The sequence below is a fragment of the Apodemus sylvaticus genome, chromosome 12, assembly GCF_947179515.1.
Source record: "Apodemus sylvaticus chromosome 12, mApoSyl1.1, whole genome shotgun sequence".
Classification (NCBI taxonomy): Eukaryota; Metazoa; Chordata; class Mammalia; order Rodentia; family Muridae; genus Apodemus; species Apodemus sylvaticus.
Genome location: NC_067483.1, coordinates 65584652 through 65607101, shown reverse-complemented (window position 1 = coordinate 65607101; position 22450 = coordinate 65584652). Strand labels below are relative to the sequence as shown.

The following is a 22450-nucleotide window of genomic DNA, read 5'->3' as shown; positions in this document are numbered from 1 at the left end:
GTATATCTCTGCTGAAAATGTACCAAGTTCTGTCCTCATAAACTGATGGCTATCTGAGAAACTCCTCGCCATTTAATTTTTATCATATTCAAAACGAGGGAAGGAAGGGATGAATAAAAGAAAAAAACCGATAAAGGAAGGAAGCAAGGGAGGGAATATATGTGTGCGTGCATATATATATATATACATATGAATGCATGCATATGCATGTTTATGTCTTTGTTCTATAAAACAAGACCTCAATCTTCCCTCCAAAGAATAATAAAGAAATTAAGCTTGTATTTATTTTGCTTTCATAAACTCCAATGTCTTTAATTTAAGCTGCATCAGCAGATCTTGAAGAACATTTGAAGCATCATAAAAATTCATCATTCCTGTATTCAAAACTCCTTTGATGTAAAAAATCTACATATCTGTGGAGAAACAGTAAATAATAACCCTCTCAATACTATAAATTAGTGTGATGTGCTTGTATGTGTTGTTCAAGTGCTGAAAACCCCAGCTTAAGATGTCTCTCATTCATTCTATAGTGTCTCAGATGAGGCCGCAATTCCATATAAACATGTTCACTGGTAATCTAAACAGTTCACTCTATGGAGGAGCAAGGGAAATAAAGAAAACACGTTTTAAACTTCCTCTTTCAGTGGAAGATGGAGAGAAGCAGGAAAAGAAGCTAGAAACAGTGAAGCACGCCAATTGCTTACTGTTGGTCCAACGCCCACCTGTAAGGAGAAAATGTTGTCCACTGTTAAATCTGTAACCAGTTGTTTACTTCATGATAGCTCACTGTGCTGTGATGGTACATTCTAAGCAGCACAAACCATACAATGAATCCCCGTCAGAGGATTCATACGGGAGCTAAACATGGTGTTTTTCTATGGTCTCATAACTCCACCCCCTTCATATTCTGTTTGCATTTCGAGGGGACACTTCTAGAATACTGACATAGTGTCATCATCAGTTGGCATGTTCACCATGCCTGTGGATACCATAGAATACCTCCAAGTAACAAAGGAACAGAACTAGAAATAAGAACCTCTCTAATTCTTCATAACCAAATCAAACTTCTTAGGTGCTTCTTGATGGAGTTCACCTTCTGCACTGAGACTTTTATGAGGAAAAACTCAGTGGAAAAAGCTGTGCTAGAAGCATTTGTACACAAAAGATTTATTTGTATAAAGCACATGTATGTGTTTTCTTTATCCTCGTCATTGCCAGGGATCCTTTTTGGAAAAGGATAATTTTTGAAAAACTTGAAACCATACAGCAAAAGACGTAGAGAAAGGACTAAAAGTCATATAAACTAGCCTAAGTTCAAGCGACAGACAGGTCAACCCATTATTAGCAAGCAGACCCTGAACACTTTGTTTACCCCAATGATTCTCATTCTTCTCTGCTGTTGGAAAGGATGGTAAACTGGAGGCTGACACCACATCTCTCTTCATAGACTGTTTTTTAACCACCACACTGGACTACTCTAGACACCTTTGACAGTATCTTGTATGTGGGTCCTTGCTACACCAGTACAGTCTGATTCATCCTTAGGTGTACTTTTTTTCCATGAAATTCATAATAGATAATTCAAGATGCCAAGGCTCAAGGACAAGCTATCTTTTTGTTAAGGTCTATATATCCAAAGGGTCAAGAGTTGATTTGAAGCGGAACACCCTCTTCAGCTAGCATTGGGAGTAATAAGCACATCTGATTCATAACAATGAAAATTTGAGTGCCCTTCTTCACATTAACTATTCCAAGATCAAATATGCTCTCAAATATGCTTTCTATGAAAGCAAAGACACAATTTTTAGTTGAGATATTAGTCTCATAAACATTTGAAATCTTCCAAGAGGATAATATGGCTTATGTACTCAAATATTTTTAGTTAGAAATTACAGTTGCCTTAAGACCCTTCACAAGACATTTGAAAGCAGAGGTTTAGATTATCTGACTTGGAGTTGTCTGACAAGTACTATAAAGAAGACAATATGCCACAATAAGATGCATATTCATGGAAAGGCAGGCAGGCTAGAGATGGCAGGACCTGGATATAAACATTCCAATTCAAAACTATGTATAGCCAAAGAAGATGTAATTTACAGTGCCACCTGACCCTTGTACAACAGTCTGTAACTCACACCTCAAAGAACAGGAGACGAGGACTCCTTCTACACTACCACATCTTACAAGTAAAATAGACAGGGCTGGTAGCTGAGATAGCCTCTGGAGCCCATCTCACTGTTTCCAGGTCAGGTTAGCCCTCCGTGCCTAACCGGTGGAGAACCATGCCCTAGTCTTCACACCCACATGCAGTCCCCACTCTTCCCACAACTAGGCTCCACTCTTGTCAAAGCAATCTCCATACATAGCCAGGTCATTCCAATACCCAAGTATTCACAGTCACTACTATCCTGTTAACTAAACTTTCCACATGACCTCAAATACTTTCACTTCTAGGCAAAGCCAAGTCAAATCTACCTTTAGCTTTATTCATCATATGTATAATACATACATACATACATATGTATATGTATGTGTATATGTATAGATACACATAAAATCTTTGTAAAAAGAAAATACAAAGGTGTTCCAGATGACACTGGTCTGTGGAGAGGTTACGAAAGGCTTCACAGAGGTTATGTGGGTACAATGTTCAAGCAACAGGACATCTGTGGTCAGGGAAAGACAGAGAGCCCTCTAGGGAGAAGAAGGTATGTGCAAAGTCTTTAAAGGATCCCAAAAACTACAGATGACTTGGAAGGATGTGAGGCTGGCAGCAAGATCACTTATTAAAGACCCTTGCTTGATATGGGAAAAGTGCGTTTGACTCATTGAAATGATAGGACTTGATCCTCAAAGCCTAAGAAAGCCAACACTTGTTTTGTTGTTTCTTCTCATTTTTCCCTCAGGAGTGACAGGATCTGATTCTGGTCAAGGCACTACTAAGCACATCCTCCAAGGAGCCTGCTCTTCTCACTGGAGCATCTATTTCCTTGGTATTCTTATGCCTGTCAACATCCAAACACACAACTAGGTATGATTACAGCTCTTACGAGCATCTTTGTGTTCCTGATGAGTAGAGGGTACCTGGGGCCAGGGATGTTGTTAACTTCTGTGTCCTGATAGTCCCAAAGAGAGCTAAGAAGTATAAGCTTCGTAAATTCCCATAACTACTGACTGGAAGCAAGTCTGTTACCAGAGAAGTGTGAGACAATATCTACCCATAAATGATTATTTCCCTCACTATGAATCTTATGTTGCAGCACTTGGGACTGCAAAGTTAACTCTAAGAACACGTATCCTTCAGTCTGTCCTCTGTGAACTTGGACTCCTCTCAATTTCTGCTCACTTAGATGCTGCTCCTTTGGAATTCCAGGCTGAAGGGGACAGACAGAGGGGACAGACAGAGGGGACAGACAGAGGGGACAGACAGAAAGGACAGACAGCAGCAAACAGGTTCTGAGCGTATTTTGGTGTCGGAGAACAAACATGTACTCTCTGGTCCTGAAGTGAAAGTGCCTATGCCTCTGTGTAAATGCCTTAGTGCAGTAGGTTACCATAGCAACCGCAACAGGGTGCTGCAGTGGGCAGCTTTGTACAAAGGCTCAGAAAACCAATTATTGAACATCTCAGCTTTGGACACCTATAGGTCTATCACAGTATACAGGCCTGGCTTTGGAATTTTTCAAAAAGAGAAGTGGAGTTCTGAGCGGCTGCTAGCCCAACCTCACCTTTTCATCCACATATGTCCACCTTTATGCACAGTAAATACTGCATGCAGAACCCCAAACAGCCTCCTTAGAAACATATAATTCTCCACATTCATTCTTCCAAAGCGCGGCGTCGAACAGATTGAATTTGCACATCAGCATGACTTCAACAGAACTTTGTATCCACTGAATAACTCAACAAATTGTATGCTGTGTAATGAGTAGCATGGGCACTATTGCCAGCCAACCCCCAGTCTTTATTATGTTATTGGTATTTTTCCTGCAAAAAAAGAAATAATCCATTCATGTGTGTAGGTTGACTTCACTGGGTTTAACTGAGTTGCACTCCAGGATCTGTAAATGAACTTTTCATAGGACCAGGCGATTTTTAAAATTACTTCTCCATTGTGCCGCAGAAAGGAGGGTTTACTCACCTACTCTTTCTGCTCTCAGTATAAAGATGAATCTTTGTAAAAAAAAAAAAAAAAGAGCAGGAAGAAAGGTTCTAATTTTACCTGTGGTTTCAACCTACTCATGGCCAGTAGGAATCATGTTCCTACAGAGTGAATTTGAGTTTGTAGGACATTAAGTAAATGTAATAGTATCCTGTCTGGAATGGTATTATCATTCTCTCTATCTCTCTGTCTCTCTGTCTCTCTGTGTCTCTCTGTGTCTCTCTGTGTCTCTCTCTCTGTGTCTCTCTCTCTCTGTGTCTCTCTCTGTCTCTCTCTCTCTCTCTCTCTCTCTCTCTCTCTCTCTCTCTCTCTCTCTCTCTCTCTGAGTTATGGTTACCTTTAACCCCTTCTCCTGAACAACATTGGAATGTGTGAAGCATCGTAAGACTTCATAATTGTACTCCAAAAAAATGGAGTGCGTAGTCGGGGTAGGCTCCATGGAAAGAGATAAAGCTTTAGATGGAGAAGTAGAGAATGTGTTACCTAAGTCATGTGAGCCTGTGATGCGTGTAAGATGCTAGTAATGAAATCAAGAATGACAGTGTCAAAGGGGCTGTAAGATGCAGGGCCTGAAGGAATTTTAAGACCTAAGAAAATTAGGAGAAAGGAATCAGAGAGATATAAACAAAAGGAAAGAGAAGCCATTCTGTGTGCAGTGGAGAGCAGAGGAGAGCAATAGTAATCACTGGGCCACACAGTTGGGCCATCTCCTTACGAGACACTTTAAAATGTCACGGGGATGTGGGGGCATCCGAATAAAGAGGTTGTTATGTTAGGTTTAGGCATGAAAGTACAACTTCCCAAGATAAACTCCGGGAGCACAAGAAATGTGTTTGGAAGGAAGGGTATCTGAGCCCTAATGAATGAGGATCAGCTGTAGCAGGGAAGTACACCTAGCAAGAGGACCACAGACCTGTTCCTAAAGCCTGGGATGGGCTGAGGGTGGGTAAGGGAGCCCAAGGCTGTGAAGCAAAGAGCTGCTAAGCAGCAGCGTGTGGCATGCAAGCAGAGAGAGAGGCCTGTGAGAGTTGGGCTGGAAACTGATGCTGTTCAGATGTTCCTGAATGAAAACTCCAGGCTCAAGGCTGAGGAAGGTTTCAGACACTCTAGCAACCTGTTCCTTTGGGGCAAGGCAACTAAGAGGGAAGGTTCAGGTCTCCAGATTGGATTTGGGGAGATATCAGGTGCACTGAGGCCCAAGTGCTGGCCTGCAAGTGGGTGTGAAGGAAGGTCCGGGAGTGGGGCGGATCCAGGGAGATGGTGTGGGGGAGGGGAAGTGGCTATAGCAAGTAGAGGTGTGGAACGGGCCGAGGGGGTGGGGGACCGCCTGTCCAGCGCCTCCTCCGGCCTCTTCCACCTTTCCCGGGACTCACCCAGCACGAAGTAGGGTAGCTCCGTGTTCTCTAGGTCGTCCACCACGACCATTTCTCCGGGGAAGTCATTGCGCACAGAGAAGAGAAGCTTGGGTTCGGAGGCCGAGGGACTGTGCATGATGCTCAGGTCGTTCTCGCGCAGGAAGGGCAGTGCCGACACAGTGATGCTCTTGAGCTTGCACTCCAGCTCCTTGGATGGATCCACGTCGCCGGCAGCTGTGGCCAGCACCGCAACCGGCCCCCAGCAGCAGGCTAACAGGGCGCAGAGCCCGGCTAAAGCCATCTTGAGCCCTGGCCGCCTTCCTCCCAGCGCTGCGATGGTGGGGGAGGCAGCCAGCAGGGAGGGAGCAGCGAGCAAGCAAGGGAGGCGGGGGAGGTTGGGGAGGGGACACGGAGCTCAAGAGCCCTGGTCCCCCAAAGGAGATGCTTCTCGGAGAGCCCTAGGTTCCAGCGCTGAGGTCTGGAGAACCCGGCTCTTTGTTTCCCGGAGCTGCTTATCTGGGGAAAGGAAAGGGGGGTTGGGGGGTGAAAGAAAAAGGAAAGGAAGGATGTTGGGAGGAAAGAGGAAGAGAGCTGGGGATTCTAGGGAATCAGGTCAGCCCCCAGCTGGCTGATGATGCTTCTGCCTCTCTCCTCCTTTCCATCCCCCAGGCTCTTGGTTATTAACTACCTGCTCTGCATTTTTAAAATTGCGTCTTTGTAATGCAAAAATCTCTCCTGTCGCAGCAACATCCAAATGGCTTGGGAAAAGTCATACACTGGCACACACCTTAAAGGGCTCATCTTCAAAAGCAGGTGTAGGGGGTTGGGGGGTGTCTTTCCAGATTAAAAAAAAAAGTACCCAGTGTTTTGGGGCGTTTGTGGGTGTGGCTTATCCTCCTTGTTCTTCTTGTTCTTTTTCTTGTTCTTCCTCCTCCTCCCCCTCCTCTTCCTCCTCCTCCCCCTCCTCTTCCTCCTCCTCTTCTTTTTCCTCCTCCTCCCCCCTTGTCTTCTTCCTCCTCCTCTTCCCCCTCCCCCTTCTTCCTCTTCGAACAAAAAAAAAAAAAAAAAAAGAACCAACTTCTTAGTTGGATTGGATTTGTGTCTTGGATTTAGAAGGTGTTAAGATAAAATCATGTGTGACATGAGCAACATGTCATTTTGCTGCAATATGGATTCTGCAGAATAACTAAAGATAATATTTGCAATTTAATATAAATAGAGCAATCAAAAAGAGATGAACAACAACAAAAAAAGGAAGTCGATGTAACTCATACTGTTGAGCAAAATAGAACTTTCGCTTGCAACTTGTGCCTCATTTCATATCTGTTACAAATGCTATGTACAATAAGTAATAAAGAGACGAAGGGATGCTGTGATTGACAGGGAAAGCAGACTTAGCTCAAATAAACTGTAAGCATTTAATTTTAGAAAATTCAGTAGCTAAAACAGAGTAGAAAGTATATGTGAGAACTGAAGTTTCTCAGCAGCCAGAGTCCATGGGAAAGTAATAAAAGAATATTGCTGGTTGTGCTGAAGGTATTCTCAGGAATAATACCACCACTAGCCACTGCCCAAAGTTCATGGAAGTCCTTAAATGCTGCATGCCAGAAACGATATAAGAAAAACATTTGTGGAATGCTGGGATCTGATATTTGCCTGAACTTTGACATGATAAGCAATGACTTAATTCAAAAGTACCCACTTCCAGCACGCATGCTGGGCATTTAAATACCAGCAGGAAGCCTGTGCTCAGTTTTTACCCTACATGTGGAAATCTCCACCTTCACAAATAGGACCCCAGCTTTGAAACAGTCCTGATCTACCCAGCAAGACCTATCGACAAATGCAGATGCGTGCCCATTAAAAGATAAAGCTATATGGCATACATTTCACAAGATTAATTTAATTGATTAGTTCAATCTAGTTGAACCAGCCATGTTTAAGGTCACATTTAAGGAATGAAAGAAAAAAGAAAATATAAGAAAAAAACCGGTGAATTGATGTAAGTTTTGTTTCAAAACCTGACATGTCTGAAAATTAATGCATACAAATGTTACCATGTTATCATTGCAAACTACTGACTAAAGGATAAATCAACTAATGGCCTTCCCAGCCATCTTCACTACTACCGTAAGAGTGCCAAAGAGCATGAAGACCCCATGAAATCTCTCCCTCTTTTCTAGCATTCAGAAAAGCATGGTACATAGAGAGGCAATGGGATAAAGTAGAGCCAGGAAACAGAAGCAGCTCTGGAGTGTGAGAGATGGCGTACGACTATCAGATTATCTATCTCTTATCGGATTGGTTTGTTTAACAAATGAAGAAACTAAGGCCAAGGAAACAGTCAGGGGTGTGATGAGCTCAATGTACAAAGACGAAGGATGTGCAACTGAAAGCACAAACAGTATTTCTTAGATGACGCTAATTCATTCAGCGACTCAGAGCATCCATTATTTTCTGGGCATCCGTCAGAGCATGGGCAGGAGGAACGTTCCTCCTATTTCTGAATAGTAAGTACGTAGCTTACTATAATTTTTAAGTCGTTCTAATTTTTGAACAGATGAAGTGCTGGGTTAGAAAGCACAAGTGTAGCAGTGGAAGATTGGCTTTCCCCAAATCATGTGGATTCTTCATAAAATGTCACAGTTGAGAGTGTTAGATATTGTCATCTCAAACTTCTATATGATGACAGTTTCCCCAGAAGAGTTTAACAATAGGGGCTAGGAACAAAAAAAAAAAAAATTTGCCAAGGCACATGGTTTCCATACACAGGGGTGTAATCTCACATCTTCTACTCTTCAGGAATTAAATATCTAGAGATGAGGATAGAAATTGCAGCTCACAGAAACCAGAGAGTATATCCTGGTTCATGCTTTACATTTAAGAGAGATGAGGAGATGCGGGTGAGCCTCAGACATCTCTTTTGTGTGGAGGTGATTGCTGCAGCAAAGCTACACATGTGTGTCAAGGCTTGCCTCCATACTCTCCTTTGCAGGGGGAACTGGAACCTTGCCCATCTTTAGCTTCTCATGAATAGAATAAGTTCAATTCTCTCTATCCATATCCCATGCTATAGATAGCATGCATATAAGTATTTATATTATTTAAAATATAATATTTAAATATAAACTTACTAAGTATATTAAATATAAAATAATGTTACTATAAAATTATTTTAAATACAATATATTATTTAAAAATACCAAGTTTTGAAAGGTGTAAGCCTGACTTCTCCCCTGAGGTCCACTGTTTTACATTTGAATGTCAGTGGCCTCTTTTTGTGACTCTTAATACCTTTGGGCTGCTTTCTTTATAAGTCAACTCTATACCCAAGTACCCAGGTACTAAAATTCTGTAGTTTGGAAATTTAAAGGTTGCTCACTGTCAAGTATTCCATTCCCTGATCACTACCTCCCCAAACTATGTGTTCACACAGTACAGACCAATGAAAATGAGTCTGTTTTCCATTCTCACTCCTCCTATGCCCTTCTCTTCACAGGGAACACAGTGCTCTTCATTCCTTTGATTGTCCAAACTCCTCAGATAAATCTCCAGCCTCATCTTGGAAATGAGAAATTTTGTCATTTCCCGTTCTTATCATTCCGTTCCATTCATTGACAGTGTGCGCGCACACACATATGCACAAACGAATGTGCACATACAAGTAAAGCAATACTTAAATGCATATATGTGTACATTCAGTACAGACAGCAAAAACAGTGTCTTGCAGTAAATGTTTTTATTTGCAGTATTTAAACAACAATAATACTAATACATAAATAATAACAATGCATAACTTGCATGGAGTTCATGAGAGGGAAATGAGATTATGTATGCAAAGGATCTCACACATTCACACATTTAGTTGTCATTCAATGATGATAGCCCTGACCACTGTCTTGCTACATGATATAACTGTTTCAGACAGAAGTGGACTTCTGAAACATTGCTACGAGAATTCCTACACTGTTGGTGTAAGGGGTAAATGCAGTGATTTACATTCCTTGATTTTTACATTCATTTAGAAGAAAGGATCGCATGTGTGCAGCAAAGATTAGAGGGTGGGACATATTAGTGAGTGGAAGAAATAAGGGGCAGAGCACCTTCTAATACCCTCCTAATATTCTATATTTCCAAGGTTTAAGCGCAAGCGGCATTCTTTGGGAGTGGGTATTCTGATAGTAGTCCTCCTTGGGCGGTTACTAAGATACATATCAAATATGATGAGAATGGGGGGGGAGTTGTAGGTAAGAAGCAGTTTCTAGGCTTTCGCACTCATTCAGAGCATCTGGGGAAAGGGGCACTGCTTGCCTAACCGAGATATATCCCAACTCTGCATACATCTAACCTCTGCCCTCTTCTTTTGTCTAATTCTTTACGAAACAATCTCCGACGGTGCTCTAAACTAAAGGAAACTAAATGGAGACCCTTGTCTCCCTCTCTCCCTATTCTCTCTATATGGCCTCATCATGTGACTCTGGGGGAATCCCTCCACATCCCCTTACCAGTTTCAACCTCCAGCTCTTCTGACCTTTCCTCAGCAACTGCTCTTTCCAAACTTTAGTGTATTCCACCAGTTAGTAGGATGTATTTCAGCCTCACACATTTATTAGAACATCAAAAATATATTAATCACAGCCATTCAATTAAAGTTAATATCTTTATCCCTCATTGTTTTCTTCTTTCCGTCCCTTTCTCCCTCCCTCACCCACTCCCCAGACGCCCCTTTCGATGAGTCACAGGCTCAGCAAACAGCACCTGCTTCTCAGAAACAAGGCTTGTCCTGTTCGCCTTTCTCTAGTCTTCCTTTAAAAATCGAGTCCCTCTTCCTGACAGCCACTGGAGTGAAAGGAGACACACAGAAGGAAAACATCACAGGCAAAACAATTCTCTTTCTTTTTGGACGCAGGCCATTTCAGAGGTCTCCCCAGAATCCCCAAGTTCTCCTCTTTGCTCTTGTCTTTAGAGGACTGGTGTGGGGCAGGCAGGCATGAGGTGTCTCAGTTTAGTTGCCCAGTGATTCTCTGCCTGGCATTTAGCATGGAGCTCCTGTGGTTTTTTGCCTCCCTCTTCCCACCCACCCCCATCCCATTCCTTCCCCCCCAATCCTCCCCCCTTGTGTCTGTCTCTGTTTCTATCTCCTCTCTCTCTCTCTCTCCCTCTCTCTCCCTCTCTCTCTCTCTCTCTCTCTCTCTCTCTCTCTCTCTCTCTCTCTCTCTCTCTCTCTCTCTGTGTGTGTGCTGCATGTGTGCTATTTCTCACTTGGGGGCTCACTTCTAATTAAGTAATTCAGGAGGTTTAAAACGCACAAAACAACTAAATGAAACCTCAAATTAGAAGGAAAATGGCTCAAATGGGTCTCCATCTCTGGGAGTTCTGGTTAAGCAAGCAAACAAAATGGGCTGGGACGAATGATTATTGTAACTCAGAAGACCAAAGCAAATGTAATTAGTTCCCAGTCTACTTCTTGTCCCTCAGCCTCTGACAGGCTCCAACCTCACTCCCAACCCCACACGCAGCCGTGAATTTATCCAGTTCTTCCTTATCCTTACAGGGAGGAAAAAAGTCGCAGCTGCAAAGCCGGGAGGGTTAACGGAGCTGGTACCCCAGCCTGCCTGCTAGCCAAAGGAGATTGCCGGTAGGCCTCAGAACCCGCCCCCTGCCAGGCTTCCCAGCCAATGGGCGCCTGTGGGGAGTATGGCGCAGGGTCCTATTGGCTGCCAACCTACGTGCATAAGAAAGAACCAGAGAGGCAGGCAGGGGCAGCATTGTTATCTTAAGACACTCATCTGGTGTCTGAGTCTGCAGGTGACACTGGCTAGGTACGGACGGTGAAGTCGGAGTGGGGACGCGCCGGGCTGCAGCTCTAGGATGGAATCCCCCTGCCTGCCGAGCGGCTCGCGGCTCAACCCGCAGCGCCTCCGCTGAGCTCGGCGGGTTCCAGGGGACTTGGGGAATGCACCTGCCGCGCGCTCCGAGGACACCAGCAGGTCCTCAGGCAGCCGAAGGAGCCCAGACGCCCGAGGAACGGTTTCTGTCCATGTACAAGGCACAGATTTCGGATGACAGGGCGGGTGAGTCTCTTTAGAGTTGGGAGGAAAAAAAGGCAAGATCTTGGGTTTCATCTCGGTCGAGGGACAGGGGACTCCTCAGTTGGCTTCCCACTTTCCTTACCTCTCCCACGCCGCGTGCGACCCAGCCTAGCGCTGATCCCACTTCACAGATGCCGTGGGTGCCTGGGATGCTCGCTGCTCCGCGGCAAAGCAGCAGGCAAGTGGTCTAAACGCCGCGGCGGCAGCGGCGGCGGCGGCGGCAGCGGCGGCAGCGACAGCAAAGCCCAGAGCAGGAGAATTTGAAAAGAGACATCCGTTCCCTCTCACAAGCTGAGGGGGAGACATTCGTATTTCCCCAAAGGAGAAAGAGCCACAAGAAATCATGAAGTAAAAACTTTGGAAGGCTGCCACTGGAGATGTTGCACAAAAATCCGGCGTCTTTTAGGAGTCTCCTCGCAGTCCTTGGTGGTTTGGGGAGCAGCTGATACAGCAAGAAGGGCTCTTACAAGGATTCAAGGTAATCGTGCAGGGGTCTGTATCCCCTGGGCTTTCTGTATCACCTTGTAATTTTGGTGAGTCCTCATTCAACCCTCTTATCTGGTGCCTGGCAATTACAAGCAAAAGGACTAACTCCCATTCCATCCCCTAGTTTCTGTCAGGTGGAGCTGAGCAGTGAGTGGACTTTGGGTTTGAGCTGACTCTTGAATTGCCTCCTGGTGTCGCATGCATGTCTGTCACAGGGCTTGGGCACTCTGCCTGACCTATATTGTTTTTGCCTGGTTTGAGTCCTTAAAGTTAGTGCAACTCCCATTAGCTTTGGAAAATTCATTCAGGCTCCATAATTGCAGAGGATGACAAGGACTTTTGCTTGCCTAGCTGATGCTGGACAGAGCTACACGACATGCACTGTGTTTGGGAGGACCCTAAAGACCTGGTACTGTATTGTGCAATACAGCTGTATTCACATGTTCACAAAGCCCTATAGCATGCTTTAGAGGACAGTTTATTTGTCTATGTACATGTAATGAAGGACAAAAATAATTCCTAGGAGTGAATCCCACAGTCTCCTTTGGGTGGTATAGCAGAAACCCCAATCGATTGAGTCAATCCTGGTATTGCACTGAAGACACTATAGGGGGAATATTGCTGTGCTGAAGGGAAGGGTCTGCTGAGACCATATATCAGATTATTTTCCCTGTTCATACACAGCCGTGTGTGTGTGTGTGTGTGTGTGTGTGTGTGTGTGTGTGTGTGTGTTCACAGCTGTATGAAGGAAGCTGGCTGCTCACAGAAACACTAGGCATCTCTGCCTAGCCCCTGCTCAAACCATGATACCTGGAGTATCCTTTCTCAGTAGGAAGATGAACTTGTACACTGCCATTCTAGCCCAGAGGCGTTCTCTCTTCACCAAGCTGTCTTTCTGCATGGTACATATTTATCCAGGGTATATAGACTTAAGCCAAATATTAACTAACAATCAACTGGATGCACTGTAATGCGATTGAGCAGACCTTTTTATAAAGAACCATATGTATGCTTTCCCCTGTCCTGGGAGCAGGTTTCCCTGAGTAGGAACAAACGTGCTAAAAGAATATCAATTATAAAATAAAATCCGGACCTTATCCAACAGGGCCAGTGATATGTTAGCACAGGCCAATAAGAAGAATTAAATGTACACCACGAGTCAAGTTTTTCTCTCCAGGTCTTCTCTAGACACGTGCATGTTGATTCTTTTGCTTTCCTCGCCCCCTGTCCAGGCTCTTGGAAGATATGCAATGCCAGTATTAACCAGGCAGCTATAGGATTCTACTAAATCCCCTGGGGGGCAGTCTGATGACATCAGGCAACAGCTAAAGTGATGCTGGAGTCTATGTGTTTTTCCCTCTTGATTTTGCACAGTTGTATGCATGTTTTATGTTTAGGGCATGGCCCTCTAGAGTTCCTTCTCACCTGGAATGAGTTTCTATGTGGCACTGAGAGCATGACCAAGCAATGCCGCCACAGTGATCCATCTTACCAGTACCATAGCTGCTACCCACTCTGGGAAAAGACGCATGCTTTGCTTCTGTAAGGAAAGGGGATTTGAAAGGATGCTGAGCAGGGATACCGTGTTTGAGAGCAAACGTCAGACCAGAACCTTTGCTTCTGGAAAACAGCTGGCTTTAAGGGGTTGACAGCTGGTCTGCGGCCATGGGGAAGCCAGAAGCATTCTTGTCTCTTACTTCTTTCTCCCCACAAAAAAAATGGAGTTGCCTTTCCTTTCCCAGAATGGAGTGGTATGTGCTATAGTGTGGAAACAAGGAAGACAGAGGAAAGAAATGCTGGGGAGGACAGAAGGACCCTATTCTTCTTGTGTTGACCTGGTTTTGGGAATGAGGAACATTTCTTCCTAGATCTCAAGATCCCCTTCTGAGTGTTCCTAGCTGGCCTACTGACAGGTTGTTTACTGAGCAAAGCCAGAGGGCACGGAACATCCCTGCGTCATCAACTCCTCCTGATTCCCTTCCCCAAGGTACAGGATCGTACCTGGGGAGCACCACCTAAGACCTATCCCTCTGAGAGGGTGCTCCAAAATCCCTCTCCACTCACAAACAAGAGGCAATCTGAAGGGCCTGGAGATAATGTGTGGGCACTTTCTGCTGGCTGGAGTGTTTGATGTTCAGGTTCCTAGCCAGCATTTAAACAAGCACAGTGTGGTGTTACTTCTGCAGGTACATTCTTTCCTCTCAAGAATAAGTCCTTGCATATATTTTGAAGAGCTTCTTTCCCAAATTGCTGGGAGCATTTACAGAAGTCCTCTACATAATCCTCAGATGGCTTATAGTCTCCTTTGTCTTTGGTTACCCTAAGATGTAGAGCTTGAATGATTCAGTCTTCTTCTTGGAAAAGGGGAGGGCAGAGCACCCCAGGAGAAGATCTGGCTTACATGGGACATTCAATAATAGGAAAACTCACAGAATGGGGCCTGGGTCTTATTGTTTCTTAATTAACCTCAGTCCTATGGGCTTCTTCTAAGGCATAGTTTCATCTTAGTGTTTGTGATCTGACTTGGTTGCTTTATACATTACAAGGCTAGGAGTCTGTGATGTGATCTGGAGGTCCTTCTCTGGCAGTACATCAGGGTAGAGAGGAATGAAAATCCTTAGGAAACTTTGTCTTCATGATTTTGTAGTCTGCTTGGAAAAACAGGCCTATGTCCGGGCAAAAGTAAATGATGATGTAAGTTCTCAATGGAAGTACAAAACAAGAGAAGTCAAAAGGCTGACCTTATTAATTGGTCATTGATCTGTACTAATAATAAGAACTATCAGTATTCCACCAAGGGAGAATTAGAATTGAGCCATGGGAGTTAGAGTATCGTGGGTAGGCAGAGAGGGGATAAGCATTCTAGCTGATCAAGTCACGCACTGGAGCACAGGGAGAAGCTGAAACCAGTATGGTCTGCATGGGTCTTTGGGGCTACCTCTCCTGAAACCTGGAAATCCTATGTATCTGGGTTCATTGTGTTAAACATGTATGGCCTAGCAGAAGTTGATCTAGAACCCCGACAGGGCTCTGAAATACTGGACATGTCTGTCATTAGGCATTGAAATTGTTCCCTAGCCTTCCATCCACTCTCGGGTCTAATCTACATACAGTGGGAAAGGCTTCATTCAAGGACAGAGAGCCTGTCAAATTCAGATCCAAAAAAAATTGAATGAGGATGTTGGGGAAGGCAGGCAAATTTCAAGAGAACACGAGAAAAGACTTCTCATATTTTAGAATCAGAATCCTTTAAGAGGGAGCTTTGATTTTCCTCCATTTCCTATTTCTCCACCCAAATGTTCCTCTTGGGGTTTTACTTGGAGCCGGCAAAATGCCAAAGCCCTTAGGCATTTAGCATGGAGCTGAAGATTTTCAATCTTAAGATTCTTGAGCATGGCCATGTACATAACCTCTTGCCTCCTCTTCTCTTTCCCTTTTAATAAAACATATGCTGTTGCAGTCACAAAGGAGGAGACCACAAAAAAGCAGGAAGGGGTGGGGAGTGGTACTGCCCGCAGCTGTACCACGAGGTACTGTGATTGTTCAGCAGAGAAAAGAAAGGAGAGGCATGGTGTCAGCCTGGGTAGAACCAAGGAGAGTCTAAGGGATACTGCTCTCTAACAGGAGAAGGCTACAGCTAGCTACACACACACACACACACACATATACACACACACACATTTATTCTAGGAGTCAGCCTCTCTCAGGGAAAGAGCAGCATAAGCCTGTGAGAGGACTAGCTGCTCAGAGATCTTGGTCTTCAGTTGGTTCGAAGCATCATGCAGGCTGCTGTGTGAATGGCTCCATCGCTGTAATAGGAAAGCTCTCCTTGGGCAGGAGAGGAGAGTGACTCGCCACAGTTCACACCTTAACTTCTCTGAGGTCTGGAGGAAGTCCCCTGGGAGCTCAGTCTCTCTTTGTATTTTGGCCCAGGAATGCAATCTCAAACCACATCTGCAGAGATATTAACGCTCTCTTGAAGATCCTACCTTAACTCTATGGTCGGTCCTACGGTCGGTCATCGTTTCTTCTACACCCTTATGCTAATGACCATTAGCTGTGAATAGGACGTCTTTTCTTTACTTTTCAGAAATATACACTACCATGTTGGGGCTTGAGCCAGAACCCTGGGGCACGTGATGGTGATGTGTAGTTCATAATTTTGGAGGAAACCCTGCTCGGTTTGGGAAGGAAATGTCAGAAAGCTAAATTATGATGGCTGCAGTGGGCTAGCCTTCTCTAACCTACTGGTGCAGATCGATCCTCTTTAAATTATCACTCTGATATGCAGAGGAAAGTAGAACACCATCACCATAACCTGCCATCTTCAGTGGCTGGCCCAGTCCCATCATTTATTTTTTCTGAAACTCAATTGCAATGCTGAAAACCTGGGGTGCTGGATTGGGTAAAATGAGGAGCCATTGGGTGCAAAAATCTACCCAAGAACTCCATAGGTAGCTCAGGAGGTCTTGAAATGCATGCTGCGACTGTAAAATGCAGCTTGGGTTGAAAAGATTTGCTTTTTCAAAAGCCATGTAAGAAAATGGGTATGTGGCTCCATTAACATAGTCCTTGCCTAACAAGCCCAAAGTCCTGGGTTTTGTCTCTAGCACCACATAAACCAGGCCTGGTGACACACACCTGTTAATGCTGATACTTAGGAGGTAGAGGCGGGAGGACCAGAAGTTCAAGGTCATCCTCAAGTGTATAGAGAACAAGAGGCATAGGATGTAAGAAACTCTGTTTCTAAAAACAACCTACACACACACACACACACACACACACACCACAAAAGCAATGTAAAAATATCACTATTTTTACACTGATTTTAGATATGCTGGGTTAAATAAAATCCAGTTAGTTTTTTTTTTCATTTCTTTTAGATTTTAATATAAGGACCAGAAGTTAGATTTCCATCTGTGGCAAACATTGTGTTTCTTTTAGACCGCACTGGCCAGGCCCTGCAGAGCAGTAGCAGGTTAATGGGGAGAAAGGGCAGAGCTTGAGAGGAAGGAGCCAGTGACATAAAAAGAAAGAGAAGAGGGAGGGAGAGGTCAAGAACAGCCCAGAGGGAGCCTCTGGGCATGATTTTCTGAAATCTAAAAGCAAGGAACACAAATAGCTTACATGGCCTATATTTATTTGAGGAGGGATCTAGCTAACTGTGACTCAGCCCACCGGAAGCTTTTGTAAAGCAATATAGCTCTCAGCTCATATGCCCAGAGTGAGTTGGTGAAAGGCCTTTTGGTTTAGCCTGTTTTTTTTTTTAGGGGGGTGTAATAGTAAAAATAACTAAGTGATCTTTGGGGTCTCTCTCCAAAGAACCGAGGACACACTTGGCTGTACTGCTAATAGTGCTTAATCTTCGAAGTCCCTCCTCTGCCCTCTCTGCTACCATATGACCTCCTCCATGACTTTCATTTTTCAAAACAGACATGTTTTAATGTGGTGGGGAGACAGAAGAGTTACCACTGTATTTTCAAACAAAAGATTATTTATCAAACTATCAATTGAAATGGGAAGATGCAAGGATCACATTTTATTTGTTAATTACAGGTTAAAATACCAGCACCCCTTTATTATAACTATGCTAACATTGTTCATCATTGAGATAAGGTTTGGACATGGCTAGAACTTCTCTCATATTTGCTTAGCCCTCTATCATTTGCAAAATGTTCTCCCAACCTATATTTCACTTGATTCATGCAACACCCCTGAGGAACAATTATTATCCCCTTCCTATGTTTTCCATGATCTCTCTTCAAATTACCTTTATGATTATATTTTCTAATCTTTCTCTTTCTGTGGTCTTTATTCAGTCTTGCTTGCAGTTTTAAAATATGAATTATGAGGGTGTATGTTGTTCTTAATGTGCATTAGAGCAGAGTACCAGCTATAGCTTCAGTACATTGAAGACACTCAACAAATGTTATGCCCACTTCCTGCTAAAGATCTCCAGTTCTGTACACAGACAGTTTTGGTATCCAAAACTTACCTTGTAGTCATTTCATTCCTCAAATACCTGCTTCAGCAAATGACACAATCAGATCTCCAGGGACTGAAGACGTGAAGTTTGACTTAATATGTAATCCTGGCACTAGAAAAGGGGAGGAAAAGGGTCTGTGAAAATTCAAGGCCAACCTCTTCTACACAGTGAGCTCCTGGCCAACAGAGGTTAGCAAGACTCTGCTTCAACAAACAAACAAACAAACAACAAAAACCTTGTTGAGTAAGAGAGCTTGATTTGGAGACTTGAGGACCTGAGTTCAAATCCCTAGCACCCATGTGAAAAACACTAAAAACAACCCAGAATAGCTGCATGTGTCTGTAAATGCAGTATTGGGGGAATGGACAAGCAGATCTGGAGGGTTCACTCGCCAGTCAGGGAACCTATCTGAAATGACAAGCTTCTGCTCACGTGAGAGACCCTAGCTATCTTACAGCAATAGGGCTGAGAGCAAAGTAGGAAGATACCAGACATCCCATTCTGGCCTTTGCATGTGAACACATGGGCCTGCAGACCTGCACACTCACATGTATGCACCACATACACACATATGAGAGATAGAGAGAGAGAGAGAGAGAGAGAGAGAGAGAGAGAGAGAGAGCAGGTGAATTATACTGGCCTCTTGCTTTCTCACACACTGCCCTCCCCCCACCCTTGCAATCGATAGCAACCCTGCATGCCTCTGGTGTGCCTCTGGTGACTTTTGGAAGCCTTGTACTCCTGGTCACTCATCCTGCCACTCTCTGGGGTCAGACTCGTCAGACTCATCCCTTTTTGCCTGGATCTTCTTGCATTTGTTCTCCCTGTTTCTTGCCTCCAGGGCTAGCCAGGTCTGCTTCCTCCTTGCAGTCAGAGTGATCTTTCAAAATGGTAAATTTGATTATGCCTCTCCTCTCGTTGCAATTCTCCTGTGGCTCCCTACAAGCATCAGAATGAAATCCAAATCTCTTAGCCTGACAGAGATCTTTTGTGAGCTGGTCCAACAGCCTCTCTTTGCATCTCTCCTCCTTTGTCCCCTTCCCACTGCAGCCCCCAGCACGCTGGCTCTTGTCTGTGACATTTTCTGGCAGTGCCCTCTGCTGTCCTACTCTCTGCTTTCTGGGGGTTCCTGAGCCTCAAGACTCTGTAAACATTATCTCCTCTATATGTAGACTTGTCTGAGACTCTGGGACAGAATTAATTGCCTCCTCTTCTGTTCTCCCACACTTCTTGCTCAAATCTCTCTCACTCTATTCACCATGTAATGATTCGTTTATATAGCTTGGGCAGTGGTGTTGACAGTGGGATTCTAAGACACAGTTCTTCGGAGGTATTCACTACAGAAAGCATATTATTGGAAGGCAAGTCCTATCCTCCAGCACAGGAGATGTAGCTGAGGCTAACAGATGCAAAGCCTTGTCTTCTAGGTGCTTCCATTCTGGGAGAAATGTGGCTCTGTGGGCTATAGGGTCATTGCTGATAATGGCTGACATTTTCATAGCATTTATGTGTCAGGCTCTGAAGTGAAGCCAACTCTCATTTACTTACCACAGTAAGCCTATATACTAAGTTCATCCTTTCTATCTTATATAAGATGGATAAATCGGAATTTCAGAGACATGAAGGAACTATGGCTGGAGAGATGGCTCAGTGGTTAAGTGTGCATGCTGCTCTTACAGAGGACCTGAGCTCAGTTCCCAGCACCCTAGTTGAGCAGCTCAAAACTGCTTGTAACTCTAGCTCCAGAGGATCTAATGCCCTCTTCTGGCCACTATGAGCATCTGCATACATGTGACACACATGTAAAAATACAAGTACATACATGCCCATAAATAAAAATATGCTTAAATTCTTTATATTTAATAATTATGATATATTAAATATATTATATATAAACATGAAATATATTTAATATAATAATATATAAAATATATTTATCAAGAAATGTATTTATTTACTATGCATTAAATGATTTATTTAATATATATTAAATGTAAATTCAATATATGTTAAATATGTTTAACAGAGAGTGAGACAAGGAAGTGAAACTAGTCCAAAGTCACATAGCTAAACTGTTGGGGAGTTGGTATTCCTCAAAGTTTAGGTCCCGAGTCCATGGGCTTTATTATAGTCTTCACAAAAATAACCTTACAGGCCAGTAATCAAATGAGCCAATTTTTAATAGTAATAATGAAACAGAAAAAAAAAACCCAAGATATTGTAGGGGTGCATGACTAAGGCAGTGTTCAGGGAAGAACTTTTACTGGAGGTTATATTTAATTTGAGGTGACTTTTCCTGAGAAAGGTAAATAGTGATGTATCTGGATTGAGGATAAGGATGAGTTTGGGCATTTAAGGAGGGAGCTAGGGTGGTGGAGGCTTCTGCTGATGTGGTCAAAGGGGTATCACATTCAGTCTACGTAATCTAGGGGAATAGTGACTAGTCCAGATACCTTCAAACGTCCCCTCCCCCAGCCTATCTGTTCCTGCAGTTCTTTTGCGTGACAAGACATCTCATAAAGTATCCAGCTTGCTGCTCTTGGCAAGGATAGAAAGAGATGACATGTGAAAACACACATGCACACACACACACACACACACACACACACACACACACACGCATGCATGCATATGCACCATGGCTTTGCTGAACCACTTTTATTTTATTTTGCTCCTGTGAACAAAGTGTCACTCAGAAGCTCAATGGAGTGACAGGCACGGCAAGGCTGGAGACAACCCAGAGGTATGAGCAAAAGGGAACACGATGAAAAATGAACTGGACCAGAGGGAGAAAGGGAATCTGATTGGGGAGAGGCATGCGGAGCAGAAGGCTTACGAGATGCTGACAGAACTGCTGGGTGGCAGCTTGGTCATTATGTCAGTCTCCACTGACATCCACACATACATCTATCCATTTGTTTGTCCCTTGTGAATATTTTTATAATAAAAAGTTAAAGAAATGATTTGAAGAGTAGGTAAAAGCAAGCTGGAACAAGCTCATAAGTATTTAAGATACATCTTGAAATGAGTAGAACTTGTACTGGGCTCATTTTTATTGTAATATCTCACTTAATTTTCATTCTTACCTCATGAAGGGAGTGCCATACTTATTTTATAGACTAAAACAGAGGAATGTAAGTTCAAAGGACCTAACCTCAGGTTCTGATTACTGCATAAGAGTTTCTGACTTACACCCCTGGGAGGCTCTGAGCCATCAGGAAAGGAAAGATCAAGTTCCTAGTCAGAGCAGCTCCAGTCCTGTCTTGGTTACTAACCAGCTTTGCAACATCAGCTAGATTATTGAACATCCATGAGTTCTGGTACCTCCACCTAAAACATGGAAATGATAACAGCTCCTGGGGATTAGAGACAATGATTGGGAAATATCCAGGAAGCACTTGCCTCAAAATGGGCCTTCAGAAAATGGTAGCTGCTGTTTCAGTGTCTCCACAGATGAACACTTGCAAGATGTTGACTTCCATAGAGGTCAAAGCTGGGACTCAGATATAGCCAATGAGACTGGGTACCACCATTGACTCCCACTGCTGGGGAAGATGAAGCAGGTATTTCCTAAGAACCATTACCAACTGCCAAGTCCTATAATGCTTTCCAGGTACTTTCTCCTCGGATCCTGGGATAAAACCTCCTAAAGTGGGGCATTTTCTGTTTACAAATAAGGAAATAGAAGTTCCCAGAGACTAAATAACCCATTTAAGGCTTCCCAGCTTGGATGAGTTCACAGTTGACCCTAGATCTATCAGAGGCAAAAGCCCTTTGCTTAAACATTAGACTTTGCAATGCATCCTTGTCCTGAGTTGTCCTGAGGGAACGGTAGCTCTGTGGTCAAGGTAAGAGAGCCGTTCAAATATCTGACTGATGTTTCTTAAGTAGGACAGAAGCATTGTTAACTCTGAAGGGATTCCTCAGAGCAGGCCACCAGGGCTGATAGATGGCAAAAGACGACCCAAATGTGAACACTGGGAGTATAAAAGCAGGCAAAACAACCCAAAACACAAACGCAGACAGAGCCCCAAAGAGTCTCTAGTGCAAAGCTTTACACGGCCCGTTTACCTAGTGCATGCTGACTATTTCAAGGGCCCTTTCTGAACACAGGTGTGTTGCTTTTGTTTGTTTGCTTTCGAAAGAGTTAAGGCTTTCAAAGCAAAATTAGAGCTGAGTATCCTTAGGCTTTGAGGAAGGTTTCCTGAACTACACAGGATTTTTAACCTTTTAAGAAAGCAGAGGGCTCTCATTAATAAATCTTCACCTAGAATTCTAACACACCCAACCAATGCATATGGAAGGCTCTCCTTGGAGCAGACCTAGGTACCTGAAGCTCGGTCATCTCACATGTCTCTCTTCAGCCAAG

At 43.8% G+C, this 22450-nt stretch overlaps 2 protein-coding genes across 3 annotated transcripts in view; one reads left to right on the top strand and one right to left on the bottom strand.

Moving 5' to 3' along the window:
* The window catches only part of Astn1 (astrotactin 1), a 317026-nt gene extending 311052 nt beyond the window's left edge, over window positions 1-5974 (bottom strand). Inside the window, exon 1 of the mRNA XM_052200999.1 lies at window positions 5536-5974. Within this exon, the coding sequence (XP_052056959.1) occupies window positions 5536-5818 (283 nt within the window). The 5' untranslated portion in view covers window positions 5819-5974. The remainder of the gene's footprint in view (window positions 1-5535) is intronic.
* Window positions 5975-11298: 5324 nt separating this feature from the next.
* Window positions 11299-22450, top strand: part of Brinp2 (BMP/retinoic acid inducible neural specific 2) — a 102806-nt gene continuing 91654 nt past the window's right edge. Inside the window, exon 1 of one of the 2 annotated variants that reach the window (XM_052200953.1) lies at window positions 11299-11591. The gene's annotated coding sequence lies outside the window, so the exon portion shown is untranslated. Of the gene's footprint in view, window positions 12088-22450 lie in introns of both variants that reach the window. The other variant, XM_052200952.1, reaches the window with a different exon arrangement.